Source organism: Meriones unguiculatus, chromosome 1 (assembly GCF_030254825.1).
Source record: "Meriones unguiculatus strain TT.TT164.6M chromosome 1, Bangor_MerUng_6.1, whole genome shotgun sequence".
Taxonomy (NCBI): Eukaryota; Metazoa; Chordata; class Mammalia; order Rodentia; family Muridae; genus Meriones; species Meriones unguiculatus.
The window spans coordinates 134,678,139-134,695,774 of NC_083349.1; the positions used below are offsets into that span (position 1 = coordinate 134,678,139).

The 17,636-nt window shown below is 42.9% G+C and overlaps 1 protein-coding gene across 1 annotated transcript; it reads left to right on the plus strand.

Annotated features, from left to right (window-relative positions):
* Positions 1 to 6,904: 6,904 nt before the first annotated feature.
* Positions 6,905 to 17,243, plus strand: Agr2 (anterior gradient 2, protein disulphide isomerase family member). The gene is made up of 8 exons (XM_021651382.2): positions 6,905 to 6,956; positions 9,137 to 9,282; positions 9,530 to 9,593; positions 9,709 to 9,761; positions 11,045 to 11,118; positions 12,203 to 12,266; positions 14,950 to 15,033; positions 17,015 to 17,243. The coding sequence occupies exons 2-8, from the start codon at positions 9,144 to 9,146 to the stop codon at positions 17,062 to 17,064; spliced, it is 528 nt and encodes a 175-aa protein (XP_021507057.1). The 5' UTR covers positions 6,905 to 6,956; positions 9,137 to 9,143; the 3' UTR covers positions 17,065 to 17,243.
* Positions 17,244 to 17,636: the final 393 nt, after the last annotated feature.

Consider the following 17,636-nt stretch of genomic DNA (forward strand, 5'->3'; position numbering starts at 1 on the left):
TAGATGGGAAACCCAAAAAACTAAAGCAAAGCTACATCACAGTTTTGGTCTTTTCAAAGTCACTGCCAGGCATAAAGGAGTGACAGCTCCTAACAGAAACTCTGCTTGTTCAGTGCTCCACCCTAAGGAGTGTATTTGTCTACTGTTATGTCAACTCCAGGGTCGGACTGCAACTGCTAAGGACACGTTTCCTTAAGGTGTATGACCCTGCCTTTCCTCTACAGCCCTTGTCATTAATAGGCCCAGATTTAAAACAGGCAAGTAGCTTCATTAGCAGCATAACACTCTGACAGGAATTCCAAGCATTTGCTGAGATGGTTTCATATTCTAAAACATGCCACTTGCTTCTTTTATAAACACTCAACTTCAGAATATTTGAGCTCGAAGGAAAATCACATAATAACCCTGGTCAGTCACACATTTTAAGTTACTTATAATTCCTTCTTCCTTTCAAAGGGAGTCTCCAGCATGAAGACAAGGCTTCAAGACAGGGAAAACAAAGATCTGAAAAGCAGTGAGACTAGGACTTCCAGCTTAGGACAAGGTATAGAAGTTCTGAGTAGCTAAGAATAAATATTAAGTCATGCTAGAAAAGCAAGAAAAGAGAGCTGAGTGCCAAACTCTGAAGTTGTGGCATCCTTGAGAACTTTACCATGAGAATAAGAAAACCTGCAAACTAGGATATATCAGAGATCCCGGGCTGGATTCAGTGCTGAAGCAAACCCAGTAAGACAATGTTAAAACATCTTTCTACAAAAATAGACGCAATTCTCCTAGTAAGTCTACAAATTTCAGGCTAGCAAGGTGAACTCAGTGGGTAAATATGCTTGCTGCCAAGTCTAAAAACCTGAGTCTGATCCCTGGAACCCACATGGTGGAAAGAGAACTGAGTCCTGCAAGATATCCTCTGACCTCTACATCCATGTCATGCTACCTGCTTCTACACACACACACACGCACATACACACAGTAAAAGAGTTTAAGTGTATACATTTTATTAAGACTGTATTATTTATTGTTGAAATTATGATATCGTTTAAGATGAAAGCCAATGTCCTTAGTTATTATAGCCAACAAAGGCTTTACCTCAGGCTTTTCCCAGCAGTCTGAAGAGCACTTCTTCTTCTTCTTCTTCCTCCTCCTCCTCCTCCTCCTCCTCCTCCTCCTCCTCCTCCTCCTCCTCCTCCTCCTCCTCCTCCTCCTCTTCTTCTTCTTCTTCTTCTTCTTGTCCTTCCTCTTGTTATTCTTATTCTTTCTTTTCTTCTACTTTTTCTTCTTCTTCTTCTTGTTATTCTTGTTCTTGTTCTTTTTTTTTTCTCTTCCTTCTCTTCCTCCTCCTCCTCCTCCTTCTTCTTCTCCCCAAGTAATACACTATTAAACATGATTTGTTTTTCTACTATTTGAGCCCACATTGCACACATAGTTTGGGACTTAAGGCAACTGATTTTTACTTTTCCGAGTATATTCTCAAGTGTCTGGCTCTAAGCCATCCCTACATCTCACTAGGTACTGTTTTGTGATTCTAAGGTCCTCTAAAGCTTGGACTTGGAGCCATAACACATTCTGTGGTCATCCTTATCTCACTGCTACATTTGTGCTGTGTAAATGCCTCTTTTTCTCAACCTCTCATATAAGCAGTTATCACCACAGTTTGCTGCTGGGCCTTTGATTCCATATTCTGCCAAAAGAAACACACCCAGTGGTGTGACATTAGCTCTTGACTTGCCAATGGCCAGCTTTCACCAGTGACTGTTGTTATGATCCCAAACCATAACAGTAAATGTAGCAGTGTGTTACTGGAGGTCAGGAAGAGGGTAATGTCCAAATCAAGGAGCCTCGATTCACCAAATGGGTTAACGTGTTCCTTCCTCCCAATGCCACACGTAGAAAGTAATGATGCCACTGCATCTGTAACTGATGGTGTCCTGCTAAGCTTTGAAAACGTTGCAATAACGTTGTGTCTATAATCCAACAAGGTACAGTAAAAGGTACCTTGTTGGACTGAAAGAAATATCAGATTTATCATCATTCATTACAGTGAGCTGTGAGTCCTCTCGCTACTCCCTAACTCTGGGTCTTTGGCCTACTTGTGAGTAGTTATCTGATCAGCTTTCTTTTATTTTCTTTTAAAGAGAATGATAAATTCTAGTGAGGTTGTTATTAATTACGTGTTGAACATTTAAGACTTGAGATAGGCTTCAAAGAAAAAGTAGTCAAGGGTTTTGGAATACCGTTGTTGGATTAAGAGTCCTCTTCCAGAGGACCTGAGTTCAGTTCCCAGCATCCACATCAGTAACTTACATCTAGCTGTATCTTCAGCTCCAGGGTATCCAATACCTTCTTCTGGTCTCTGTGGACACCCCCACACACATACACAAACAAACAACACAACCATAATAGTAGTAATAATAATAATTTTTAAAATGATTAAGATTCTAATGTCCTGGAACTAGCAGTCTGAAACCATAACACATGGAAGCAAGTTTTACATTATTTATTGATAATTAACGTTGATCACTTACTATGTGCTAATGACTGTTTCTTTTTGTAAAAATGTCTTTATTACATTTTATGAATATGAATGATTCTCTTGCTGTGTATGCCTGTGCCCCCATGAGTGTATCTGATACCCACGGAAGCCTGAAGAGGGCATTGGATCTCCTGGAACTGGAGTTACAGATGGTTGGGAGCCACCGTGTGCAGCAAATCCTGTTAACCTCTGAGCCATGTGCCCAGCCCTGACTTAATGTCTTCACAGCCTTTGACATATCCCATAAAGTATATCTTGCTAGCCCACTTCACCAACTGTATGGCCAAAGCACAGAGATTTTTGTTTTGATCCTAGTTTAATAAGGTGTGAAATGCTATACAGGTAGGTTTGAACTCAAACCAACCTGGACAAGTAGCTTTCCCTCTACCCACCACACACTTCCTGTGGAAGGTAAAGTATAGATGATAAAATAATATGAACAAATGTTAATATTATCATGCATTAATAATATAACAAAAGATTTCACTTATGCAAATAGTGAGACATCTTTCCAACCTATTATGTCGAGCTACTCAGACACACTCTCTCTAGCTAGACTCAGCCAGTGAATATTCTATGAATACACCATACAAATTCTTCACCACTGTTTTAAAATAAAATCTTAATTTTTACCACTAATTTGAGTACTAAGCTGAGCTTGCAGACAGCTTTATCTCCTCTGAAACGTAATTTCTGAAGTCTGCTCTGCTTTCTTGTCTCTTATTGCATTAAGTCTTACACAGATGGTTAATTTTTAGTTTTAATATCCCATTTCTTCAACCAGAGTTTTAGAAAAGTAAAGCAGGGGCAACATGGTAAGCTTCCCCTTGGTCTCCTCAGGGCACGTGAATCACCCTGAATTTCAGTTATCTATGCCTGTTTCCTGTCTACCTTGATCACATACCATAACTTCTTCATCTTTTTATTTTAACGCCTGGCAGGGTATTTGCTACTTAGCATTGTTGACTCACGAAGGAAAACAATGGGTTGGGTTTCAGGGTCGGTAGATGGGGCACTTGTCACACAAGCCTAGCAACCTGAGTTTTGATCCACAGAACCTACATGAGAGCCGGATGTGGTTCCACAGTTCTCTGTCATATCAGTGCACCTAAAACCGGAAGGGAAGTAGAGACAAGAGAATCTCAGTAAACCCACGGACCTGGCTTACTCAGCAGTGAACAAAACAGACCTTATCCCAAATAAAATTGAAGATGAGGAACAACACCAGTGGTTATCTATGATCTCTACATAAGCCATGACACACAGATACAATAAATAACAAATGGAACAACATGCTGGACCCTCATTAATTGCTAGATATTATTTGTTTTCAGATATTATCCAAAATAGGAAATAACCTACTTAGAAATATGGCTGTATAAAAGACTTTAAACTGACAGCACAGACAATTCAAACATAAACATCTTCATCATGAGAGCTCTAAGGATTACTGGTACCAAGTTTAGTTCTATTGACCCAGTGCTTATTTGGAATTATCAAGGCCTGCTCATAGAAAGCCCATTCAGAAGTTATCAGCTCTAGATGCCCAGCAATAACATACCTCTACAACATCAGGAGATGACAGAGAATAGCCACAGGACAAAGCCTTAGCAGCATAAAAGAACACCCCTCACCCACCCGTCCCAAAGCTCCTGGAGACCTTTGCTTCACTTCATGATTGATGCAACGAGGATGCCAGTGCCACCTTAGGGTGTGCGGGATGCTGTAATGTTTCCTTCCTTCTTGCTGTACCATAATCACCTTGGCAAATATCAGATCTTTATCAGCATGAGATTAGACAAAGAAATACTCCAATATAGCTGCTATATCAATATAATTAATTATAGAAAATCAGAGATGTTTTTAGTTATCAGGAGATTTGGCTGAGATGTATCTCAGAAGAATCCATGTGTTGAACCTCCAGTGTCTCAGAATGTGACTGTACATAGAGGGTCTTTTTTTTTTAACTTTTTATTGATTCTTTGTGAGTTTCACATCATGCACCTCAGTCCTCCCACTCATCTCTCCATCCCCTTTTATCCATCTTCTGCCCTTTCAACCCCCCTTCAAAATAAAAGACACACAAATGAATAAAAAACAACCAAAACTAAAGAAAGTACAGAAAACATCTCATCGCGGAAGCTGTAGTGTGTCACAGAGTGTTCCACAGCGCACCCTTTTGTCCAAACTTCCATGCTTGCAAATGTTCACTGCAGTTAGTCATTGGTCTGGTCTGAGGTCTCTGGCTTCTGTGGCACCATCAATACTGGATCGTGTGATACACTTAAAGGGTAATTTAGCTAAGGTCCAACGGTGCCTTTCTTCAGTGCAACACTTGCTAAGTGTATGCAAGGCTCTGGGTTCAATCCTAAGCACCGCAGTAAGTAAATAAAGCAAAAGTAACTGAGCTGAAATAGAACATAAGACTGGGTTCTAAACTAATAAGACTGTTATTCTCATAGGAAAGAAAAGTAGGTCAGAGACGTGTCCAGAGAGAAGGGCAGGTACAGGCACGTGAAGACTTCACCTGCAGGCCAAGGGCAGAAGGCTCAGAAGAGCCTAACTCTGCTGATGTATGGTTGGTGGGCACAGAGCCTCCAGAACTGGGAGAGGATACATCTCTCTGGTGCTTCAGCCTTCCAGGCTGTGCTGTAGGAGCAGTCAGAGAAGTCTAATCTGCCAAGTGTCTTCCCCCTCCTTAGTTCACACTACGCTCACAAGAGTTGTGTATGTCACTCAGAATGGTTGCATATCACCCAATTACAGGTGTGGAAACTGGCACTTCAGAGGAGTTCAGGGCATCTCTGATACCATCATCCAGTGAGTGGAAGCGGGGTACTCACGGCAGTCTTGACCCTCAGTCCCACCCACTCTACAGTGTCCAAGGTAATGGAATAGAAGAGCCTGGCTTTGCTCCAAGCTCTGCCCTCAACTAACTGTAGGGCCTTCAGAAAGCCATTGGTTCTTTTATTTATTTTTGTTTGTTTGTTTGATGTCTTCATTGTAAAATCTGTAAAATGGGGGTTTGAATTGAACTACAGGCTTAGTAATAGCCAATGTGAGAGCAATTCTATCTTAAGGCTTTAGCTCAAATCACTGTTTTTGATCAAACTCCTTTAAAAATAAAATGGTCTCCGAGGGCTGGAAAGAGGTCTTAGCAGTTAAGAACACTGGCTGCCCTTCTAGAGGACCCAGGTTCAATTCCCAGCACCCATGTGGCAGCTAGAATTGTCTGTAGCTCTAATTCCAGGGGCTCTGACACCCTCACACCAATGGACATAAAAGAAAATTAAAGAAAAAAAATTTTAAAAGGTCTCTGTATACTCTTTTAGAACAGAAGCAAATGCAATTATTTTGAGAGTCACTAGCCCACAAAATCCACTAGCCTCTGCTGAAGAACATGTATGTACTTACAAATATCTTTAGATAAGGTAAAGTTAATTCATTTTAGAAATTACTTTCTAGAGCCTTTATCACACTGGCTCCTTCCAGTTGAAGATTCCTCTGTCCTGAGTTTTCTAAGAATTGCAGATGGCTTTGTGAGCAAACCACAGAATTGAATTTTGCTAAGAGAAAATGTGAGTTCTAGTTTTAAAATTCTCAGATAATCAGATAATTGAGAGGGGGTAGATTATAGACATTTGTATGAAAAAAAAAATGAGGTGAGTTACTTCCTGTCTGTCTGCCTAACAGGAAAGTTTACACTAAATAAAAAAATATCTCTGAAGTATCTTTAAATTCTTCCTTTCTCCAATAACCTCTCCAAGTCTGAAACAGTCTGTGGGTGATGATTTTTTTTTTATATACCTGCAGTTAAAGCGCATTAAAAAAAAAAAAAAAAGAAGAAAAGAAAAAAGAAAAACGTGAGTATATTGTGGAAAATAAAGTGGATGGTGATAGATCATGACCAGCTGTATGAAAGTTAGAATTGTGAATCATCTTTTTTAAAAAGCTGAATAAATGCAGTCTGCCCAAGAGGGAGGAAATGAGTATCTACAAACCACAACTCCCATCCAATCACATTCAGACAAATCAGCCTTCGGACGAATCAAATGTCTTCATCTAAAGCTTACCTGGATTTGGCACACTGCCCAGATTTTCCAAAACTACTGACAATAATACCTTCACCAACAGTTAAAAACAAGGGACGCAAACAAAAACAAAAAACAACAGCTTTTGGATATGATTGCTTTAAAAACAACTTTTAAAAAAAAAAAAAAGGCAAGGAACTTTTTAACCCAGGAAAGATAATTACTTGAGAAGAGGAAAGTTTGCTTCTGAGTTAGCAGCTTGTGGAAGCAGGATTAGTGGGTGGGATTGGGCTGTGCTCCGTCCATAAATAGAAGCTCAGAGCTGTGCTGGCACACTCTGAAACTTGGACGGCAACCCGGGCGAGCCACGCAGAGCAGGAGAGTGGGAGGCCCAGGTAAGGCAACTGACAGTGGCTTTGGCCTCTGATTGCTGCGCATGGCTGCAGGCAGTCAACCAACAAGATGAAAGCGAGGTTCCCGGGGCAGGAAGCAGGATCTGGAAAGAGTACCACCCAATCCAGGGGCGGCTTGCTGGGGCCTTTCTTTGGTTAAAAGTAGTAGAGAATCATGCACGTGCCTGCCTAGGTTCAGAGTGATGCTTGCCCCCTCAGGAACCTGGAGGTTTGTGTGGGTGGGTGAACTGTGCTAGGGTTCAGGGGATCCTGTGTCAGTCATTGCTCCTCTCCCACGAGGTAACAGAAAGGCCCATGGGCTCCCCGCTGTATAAAAACTAAGCTCAGCTTGCCTCCTGGGAGTATATTATTGCAAATCAGGAAGCAGTTTTCTCAGTGCTTCTGCAGTTTGTAAGACTGTCAGAGAGCAGAGTTGGGCACTTGCTGAAGCAACAGCAACAGTCACTGAAACCTCCAGCAAAGACTCATTGTTAAAGACAACTTGGGGACAGAGTGACAGTAAAATGCATCAGTTTCAGGGGGTCAGCGGGCCAGGGATGGAGAGGATCTCCAAATTATTAAAGTCCCCCGCTAATGACTTGACACATTGGGTGCTTTGGGTTTTGAGGGGTTTACCCAGGATGTCCATACAGTAGTCTGAGTGACTCTCAGAAAGCCATGATCTCCCAGTGGGATGTTTGTACAGCAGTGTTTTATTAGCCTTCCTTGCAGCATCCTGTCATAAAATGCATTGGACATATCAATAGTTCCAGACTGTAATCTGTAGCGCTATTGCAAGGAGTCCTAAGAGCCATTTGCACAGCAACAGTTGACAAAGGAGTAAACACAGCATTTGGCCACCAATTGACTTTTATATTTTCAGTGACTATAAGTGCTGCTATCAATAATACATTGCCAAATATTTGCTGAGAAAGTCAAGGAAGTTAATCTGTGCTTCTGAACCAGCTTGGATTCCAGAAATATAGTAATTCGCACATCTAGTACTTCATCCATTGTTTAAATGTTAAACAGAAGTCATAAAACTAAGAAGTCTACTGAGTACTGCTAGTTTATAGTATACTTGAGTTGTTGCTACAAAATTTTAGAAGATAAAACTCATTATTAGCATTCACACATCCTTACGAATGTAGAAAATTGTAACAATATATCACTGCTTTAGCTAAGGTCTTTCCTGAGCCACTGTGTGTCTATATACCAAGACTTGGATAACAACTGGCCAGTTTAATTTAAGGCATCGCTTGGGGTTGGTAAGGAATCGACATCTTTTTAATTACCTAGTCTAGCAAAAGTTCCCATTCAAGCTCACAGATGACGAAGTTCTTCCAAACACTAAGCCACGACAATACACCCTGCTTCCTTTGTAGAGTACACTTGATGTGATTCAAGACCTACACCAACACTAGAGATGGACACTCTAGTTCTACATTGCTTTCTGGGCAACCTTTCAGCATTCGGCTTTACCAGATTCTAAGTCTGCAGCAGCCCACAGTATGGCCCATAGGTCTTTAGTGACACGAAACACAACATACTGTGCTTCCTCCCTCCACTACGCAATGTGTATTGTCATTCATACTCTGAATGAAATAAGAATGTGGCCGTGCTATTCATATTCATTCTTCAATGGTGACGAACCCATTTCAATGGAAGGGTAAAGATGTTTATGTTTAGAGTGACTGTTTCAGGAAGGGGAAGGGGAGGGAGCTCTGTAAAATAGCAAGATTCAGAGCTCTTTGATTTTTCATCTCTCTGAAGTTCAGAGTCTTCATCTTCATAGTGAGACACTGAAGAGAGGGAGGAAGAGGCACCCCCAAATTACATTCTGGTATTATGTCTTTGCAGTATAACTTTTAAATGTGTATTTCCTTTACAGAAGAGTGCTTACATCTAACTAGTTATGTATTTCCATTAAAAAAAACCTTATCTGTTCTACTGCAAGATAAGATACAACAAATGTTACTTATCCACTGATAGTAAAGCAATAGATGTGACGGCAAATAGACACTAGATGGATGGGTACCCATGATAATAAGGATTCCCAGGAAACTCCTGCATCCTCCGGAAGGCGGCTTTCCCTCCCGCCTGGTGTCTGACCTCAGTGCAACTTTCCACTGCAGCAATCCACTTTATAGATTCTAACTCCTTTCTGCTTATTTCCCGTGTAGATTTGCCATGGAGAAAATTTCAGTGTCCACTATCCTGCTCCTTGTGGCCATCTCGTATTCTCTGGCCAAAGATACTACAGTCAAACCTGGAGCCAAAAAGGACCCAAAGGACTCCCGGCCCAAGCTGCCTCAGACCCTGTCCAGAGGTACAATAGACTTTTTGTTGGCTCCCAACTGCAGCTCAATTCATAAAGACCCCCTGACTCTTGGTACCACATGTGTATGCTGAAGATACTTGAGAATTTTTTTGTCTAGATTTAGAAGTTCTCCTCTCCCTGGAGGCATTTGTTCTTAGGCAATGAGTCCGTATTATTCAAGTCCTTACCATACTGTTCAGCAGATTTGAGCCCGAAACTGTGGTGGATTTAAATACACCAACTCCTCTTGTTCCAGGTTGGGGCGATCAGCTCATCTGGACTCAGACCTACGAAGAAGCCTTGTACAAATCCAAGACAAGGTAAGCCGAGGACTCCGTGGAGCTCCCGAGAGTCTCTCATGCGCGCCACCTAGTGATGACAATCAGATGCTCATGGCATCCTGCTAAATGTCCAATCTCCTTGTCTCTCTCCCAGCAACAAACCCTTGATGATCATTCACCACTTGGACGAATGCCCACACAGTCAAGGTAATTTGTTCTTCAACATTTCTTTTATAGGCTTTTATGTCAGGTCAGGGTTCGGATCTCCCATCTTTACATTCCTAGAACCTAGCACTGTTGAACAAGAAAGACTATTTGAAAACATTCAAAAAGATGTTGAATAGTCCCATGTATTGAATTAACATGTTTTGAGTAAGAAATTCTGGGGTTTGTGCTCAACTCCTTTCATCTTTTTCCATCCAATACATCAATAAATACATTTGGGTTTACTGTTAAAAATATATCTTCCGGCCAGCTTTAGTTTCACACACATGCCACCTGCAGGTGTAATGAACCCATTGCTGTCTTCACTTAATTCCCACATGAGGGGCTCTGCATCTTCATTTTCCAGTGGTGTCTGTGTGTTAGGTAGCCTGTCTTATCCAAATCCAACCACATCCTCTTGCCTCGGTGCTACCATGTCGGTCCAAGCCAACCTCACACCCTGTTGACAAAATCACAGTAGTCACCTATGATCACACATGTCAGTCTTCTACACAAAAGCCACACTGAGGCGCTTAGCACATTATTAGGTCTAGTCAGTCATGTGCCCCAGTGGCTTCTCATCACAGCAAAGTTAAATCCCGATTCCCGGCCATGGCCTTCAAGGCTGGACCTGATCAGAGCGGTGCAGTTTTCCTTTCCCACCACGATCACATATTCTCACTGTGCAGCCTGCCTTCATGCTGCTCCTCCTTATTAACCAAGGCTATTACTCTTACATCGCCCTCTGCCTGCAAGGACCTGTCCCCAAACGCACTCCCTGACCTCAGTAGCACCGCCTAAAGGAGATGTGCAGTAACAAACTAATAGCTCTTCAAGCCTTTGCTTCACTTTGTTTGTTCCCAATGTATGTATCTAAGCATGAAACTATTACATATGTAGTATGTACTGGTTTATGCTTTGATTTCCACATAAGCATCTCAACTCTGTGGAAGTTCTGCATGTTTTTCTATTCATGGTGTTTTCTTAGTGTAAAAAAAATCATATCTGCCACAAGTTACTCAGTAAACATGATTTAAAAATAACAAAGGGGTGAGTGAACAAATAAATTAAGGTAGTGAATTAAAAGAGCAAAGATAGAATAGCATAGTATAATATAGTATAGAATCGTACAGTAAAGTGTAGAAAAAAACATAGCGAATCATTTGCTGGAGCGGCAAAGCAGGTGTTGCATTTAAAACACTATTCGGCTTAAAAGCCAGCAGAAAATAAGGGTTCTAACCAAAGCTGAGATAAATGCTTCAATAATTTTTTTTCTTATATTACAGCCTTAAAGAAAGTGTTTGCCGAAAATAAAGAAATTCAGAAATTGGCAGAGCAGTTCGTTCTTCTCAACCTGGTTGTAAGTTTCCCCCGGTCATCACCCACATCGCCTCCTGGATTCCTCTCATCATCACACACATCACCTCTTGGTTCAATGTCTGACTCACTTTTTCTATGCATCTAAGTCATGCTACATTAACTAGAATCTCTTCCAAGTCCCATCATACACATGAGAAAACAAAAATATTTTACTTAATAATCTTTCCTCTAAAAGTTTGCACTGTGGTATTGAACCCAGGACCAGGAAACAGTCTCCCATTGAGCCACATACTCAGTTTTTTATGTGACACACTTATGTTTTAATGTAGTAGTAATTACTAATCTTATCTGAAAAATACTCTTCAATGGTCAAGATCTCTGTGCTGCTCTAGTAACTGCTTTTTGTGTTTCTCAAATCACTGACTTTGCCCATCGCCCTATGGTTCTGGCTCATGTATTCTTGTCACTTCTATTCCTGGGATAGAGAGAACTACCCACGTGCCTTGTGCTTTAGTTTCTTTAGTTTCGTACCTCCTGTCTCACGTTCTCATCAGCAACCCTCCTGCCTTAGCATGGGCTTTCTGCTCTATCATGGTCTCTTACCTTATCCAACTGTAGCTTCCTGAGTTCTTCCTCCTTGAGTTGTTTTCTTCTTTGAGAATCACATCTACTAGCTATGTCCCTCAAGCCCTGTACCACAGCTGCTCTTCCTGCTCTGTGATACTTGTCCTCTCATCTGTGTTATGAACTCTTTGCAGAAGAGATTCCCGCGCAGTATTTTAGGCCCATGGTACAGTCATAGACACATTCTCTTTTTCAGATTAGTTTTTAAAATTAGTTCACAAAGTAATGGATTCCACTGTGGCATTTTCACATTCTCTTTGTTTTCCCCCACCCCCACTAGTCACTTTGATCAGCACTAAAGCCCTCCTTTTGTTTATATATTCTATAACCCCTTTTCAACAGCCTCCCTAGCCCTCTCTTAATAACTGTGTTTCACTTTTCAGGGTGCACTTTCTACTTCTAGGAAACTTTAATGGACACGTTTTTGTGTTGTCAAGTTTGAAAACACTGAAAGACAAACAAACTAATAGCTGTCTCTGTTTTTTTTTTTTTAATTCCAGTATGAAACAACTGACAAGCACCTTTCTCCTGATGGCCAGTATGTCCCCAGAATTATGTTTGTGGGTAAGTGGACGTGCTGGTGACATAAGACACACAGGATGATGCAATCTCGGCCACATGCTGTGTCCCTACAACATCACACTTCCCATCTATGTCCTCATCCTCAGCAGCCATTTCACGATGACCAAGGTCACCCACCTCACGAAAGGAGCATGACTTTCTGGGTGGGGCTTCATGTTTTGCTAAGTCTCACAATACGCTTTCACCAGAAAGTATGAACTACCATTTCCAGAAATGACTTCTTTGCTCCTCTGCTCATTTCATCTCCCATCTTCTGTTCTAAGCACATCTGCAAAGAGAGTGTTCTCCTCACTGGCTGTTTTAGTTTTTAGTTACCCCCTGTTGGGGAATGACATATTACCACGGCAGAGCTACGTGTGTTTCTGTCCCACCACAACAGGCCCAGTGCGAGCCTACAGTAGGTTCTCAATAATTGTCCGTTGAGGGGCCTAATAAATGCATGGAATTTGGCTCTAACCAGTCACTTTAAAACTGTGAGTAAGCCCACTGACTAGCAGAGCCCATTAAGTGAGCAATCTGGGCAACCCATCAAAGCTTGCATTAAAAGTGAAAAAAACAAAAAACATGGCGGGGGGGGGGGTGGCGGGAGACAAGAAGGACTGAACCAGAGCGCTCGTTTGTGGGAGCCTGAGCATTTTTGTGAGGGCATTTTTGGAGGTCCTCTGTGTATAGTTTGTTCGGGACTTCTCTGAAAGTCTCCTGGAAGTTTGTGAGCGCACTGATCCACATTTGTCACCTTCCGCCGTGGTACAAATCGGGAGATACTAACTTGTGAGGCTCTCTGCTTTTCCGTGTTGGCTGAGTGTTAGACTCCCCAAAGGATTGAAAACCCAGCTGCCCTGGCTGCATCTCAAACCAGGGACGGGAGAGTCTCTAGGTAGGGATGCAGGAAGCCATTGCTTTAAGAAGCCTCCAGGTAGTAGGAGTGCAGCGGCTCGTGTATAAAGGCCCTGTGTTCAGGTAGTGGGGAGGTCAGACTGTGCTTTGGTAGTCGCTTCCCGGAGGCAAGCATCACTAGGTCTCTGTCGAAAAAGCAGATATCTATGTCTGCTAATTCACATCTGTTGCTTCTGTTCCAACATTCTGAAGTGACAAAGACAGTCCTCTGCAAGATGGGACAGACTGCAAACATCCAGCTAGTTCTCACGTGTTATTTTCTCCATCCGAGCACATTCATTCCCGGCCCCTTCCTTCTCAGCTGTGGGAACCCAGCTCAGGAGCGCGTGTGCTCTGTAAAAGCGCTGCCATCACCCCAGCGCTCAGTCACCCCCTTTCAGGGCAGTGTCTAGTCCTCTCTACACCCCTCGCTGATCTTCTGGGTGTAGGTCACCTTTGAAGTACCCCTTTTCCTCTTTAATCACAGAATTTCAATTACATAAAAGTAAGACAGAAAGGATGGGGGGGGCGGTGTTGTTTGTTTTGTTTTTTTGAGACAAGGTTTCATGTAGTCCAAGCTAGCCTCAAACTGTCTATGTGACCAAGAATGACCTTGAACTCCTGAGCCTCCTCCCTCCAGGCAACAAGAGCTGAGGTTACTGGCATGAACCACCATACCCAGCTTGATAGGTAGATTTAAACCAAGGGTAATATTGAGAGAGAGAGAAGGGAAAATTTGTAAATATCTATTTTTAAAGTGTAGCTGATTAATCATAAAGTATTTTTTAAGTGGAAGGCACTATGTGTTTGTAGTTATCTGACCCTGCTGTGCTTAGGGACTTACATTATTTTGAAGAAAGAAAGAAAGAAAGAAAGAAAGAAAGAAAGAAAGAAAGAAAGGAAGGAAGGAAGGAAGGAAGGAAGGAAGGAAGAGAAAGAAAGAAAGAAAGAAAGAAAGAAAGAAAGAAAGAAAGAAAGAAAGAAAGAAAGAAAGAAAGAGAGAAAGAGAGAAAGCGAGGTGGAGGCTGGGGATATGGCTCAGTTGGCAGAGTGCTTTACCATCAAGCACAAAGCCCTGGCTTTCACGCCCAGACGGTATAAACTAGGCATGGTACCTCAGATCTACAATTCTAGCACTCAGCAGGCTGGGGAAGGAAAATTGTAATGAATTCAGAGCCAGCCTAATGTACACAGTTTCCTGCTAGCCTGGGCTACAGAGTAAGAGACTCTGTCCAAAACAAATAGACAAAACAAAAATAATAAGGAAAATAAACAACAACAGTAATAATAATGAACCATATAGAGACTCAGTCTGACCCAGGCTAACCATTTGCCCCCTCCTGTCACCCTCATGCTCCTGCAAATCACGTGCTTTATTCTGTTTCTCGCTTTTCAAACACCTCAGTAGAGAATAAAAAACACCCAAACACCATCGTTAGGTGTATCCGGTTACTGAGGCTTTTCTTAGGAAAGTCTGTCACTTAAAATCTCGCAGTAATTCTGTAGTAAGAAAACTAATGTTTGCACACACACACACACACACACACACAACCCCACAAAATATGCACTGTCCTGTTTTCAGGGCACTTTAGGTAGGATGCCAGGGTTTGAAAGCTTTTCCCCAAACAGCACTGCGCCGCTGTTGAGTGTCCCCTGAGCTGCACAGGTGGCAACTCCCAGGAGGCAGGGTAGCAGTACAGGAGAGGCGGAGCTCCAGACAGCTCCCTCCACACACAAAGCAGACTCCCTGGAAGCAAATTCCGCTCATCCTTGATCTTTATCTCTGTAGACCCATCGCTGACAGTGAGGGCGGACATCACTGGGAGATACTCAAACCGTCTCTACGCTTATGAACCTTCCGACACTGCTCTGTGTAAGTGCTGCCTGCAGCTTATCCGGCTGAAAGCCCTGTTGCTATAGTGATGGGGGAGGAGCCTCCACAGAGGTGGGCGAGACCGCTGCCCAGGGGCTCCAGAGAATCAGTTTAACCCAGACTAACTATGTGCCCATCGGCAAATCACAGGCTTCACTTGTCTCCCACTGTGTAAGCATCTCGATGAAGGGTCAATCGTTCAGTTGAGGTTTCTGTTCCTCCTGCTGCTGGAGAACCTATCACCACCCTGCCTCCGTGCGCGACAGCGCACAAACCCTTCTGCCACAGAAGTGCCTCAGAAGTAGCTGACACACAGGCTTGCTGTCCCCCCTCCCATCCCCACCCCATAATGAAAAGGGAAATAATTCGGTCCGTTTTGCGGTGGTTAAATTCAGCTTCACTTTAAGAACATAGGCAAGTGATCTGGAGAGTCGCTAACCTCTCCCTATCTCCGTTGGCAAACGTAGGCGGCGGGGGCGGGGGCGTGGGAGACAGAGGGACAGAGACTGATTTAAGGCAGCTGAGGCAGCCAGTGGAAGGCTATCCTGTCACACCTGATTAGGTCTGGGAGGAATTGGTCCTGGGACCAGCCGTAGGCTCTTGCAGTGTCTCCTAGGACCTCCCTTTCTGAACCTCAGCCATTACCCATTAAGCTGCTATTTAATTTTAGGAGAGCTCCCACAGTCCATTAGTAATGTCTCCAGGACCAAGGGCAGCACGTTCCAAGCGGGGACGTTTGTGAGATTCGGGCTGTGTCTTAGAGGGTGGAACTCGTTAAGAGCCCTACACAACCCTGCCCAGTCCTACACAGTAAGATCCAGATTGAACAGTTACTCCGGGAAGTAGGCAGCAGCTAGGTGTCCCCCTCCGACCTCCCACCCCACCCGACCCCGACCTCGTTCCATTTCCCCAAGCTCATAATCTGGAAGTTCGGGCTCCGGGGCCTTAGCTTCATTGCAGTGTGGTTTTAGTAAAAACGCAGCCTCTCTGGGCCTGTCCCACTGTTGAGAAACCAGGACAAATAATTTTTGTGGGAATGAAGAAATTCATCTACACAAACACTCGGTGGGCTGACGGCCCTCATTTACACTCCACCGACCCCTAAAATAACTTGCAGCAGCTGCACACACCTGATAGCATTTCTCATGAACGCGATTTAAAATCTGCTTCTAAACCAGGTATAACTGGTCCACACCTTTAGTCCCAGCACAAAAAGGTAGATCTCTGTGAGTTCACGGCCATCCTGGTCTACCATAGGATGTTCCCGGCCAGACAGAAGTACATGGTGAGCCTCTGTCCCGATAAATAAACTAATTACTTAAATGAAAAACTAAAATTAAATTTGCTTCTACATTCCCCACAATCATTTGCTGCTGACAGAGCTTGTGCAGGTTCTTTGCAAGAAGAAATTGGAGGAGGAATCTCTAAAGAAGGACTGAAAACTGAATTGCTGACAAAATCCACTTTATTCAACTATAGAAAGAAAAATAAGATTGCCAACTATTCACCCTAAGACCGTAGGGCATTCTGTCAAACAATGAACCCAGTCCCCAAATGTCAGGGTCTAATGTGTCATTGGTGTGTGTTAGTTACTTTTCCATTGCTATGAAGAGACCCCATGACTGAGGCAACTTATTAGAGAAGACTTTATTAGCAGCTGGCTTTCGGTTTCAAAGGGTGAGCCCATGACCATCATGGCTGGGAGCAAGGCAGCAGATAGGCAGGCATGGTGCTGAGACCTACATCTGATTTGTAAGCAGGAGGCGGAAGAGAGACTGGGCTTGGCTGGGCTTTTCATACCTCAAAGCCCCCTGCCTACATCCAACAAGACCCCACCTCCTGATTCTTCCCAAACAATTCCACTAACTAGGCACCAAGCATTCGGATATTTGAGCCCATGGGGGAGAGGGGGTCATTCTCTTTCAAACCACAGTGTCAGTTCTGAAGGTAACGTGACTTGTCCTAACTTTCCACCCAACAGTACTGGACAACATGAAGAAAGCTCTCAGGCTGCTAAAGACAGAACTATAGAGACCATGACGCCTTGCACCAGGTGACAGAAGGCAGAAGCACTGTGGACTTGCTGATTTCACTCCAGTTTAATGTTACAAAAGATGTATTTTTTAAACATCCATATGTGGAAAACAATATTGTTATCTACTACAGTGAAGCATGATTTTCTAAAAAATAAAGTCTTGTGAGTACTCCAATTGAAGGCTGTTATTTCTATTTGTTTTTTCATAAAAAACTATTTGGACCAGCCTGGCGTAGCAGCCCAGGGCTGCCGTCCCTGTACTGAGGCAGGCCCATGGCCCTGAATTGGAGTTGAGCTTGAGCTACAGGGTGAGATGCTTTCTTAAAAATGGAAAACATTTTTTTTTTTCAAATTAAAAAAAGGAGGGAAGAAAAGGCTATTTGGTTTTGGTTAACTCACTAAACAGCAACACTGGATACACACAAAATGCTCATGAGGAGAACAAGGCAAGGCTCACTTAAGCAGTGAAGGCAGAAGCTGTCAAGGTTGTTGCCATCATCATGACATACTACAGGATCTTCTATAGACATGAGTTTATCCTGTAGCAGCGTTAAATAGCAGCATATGC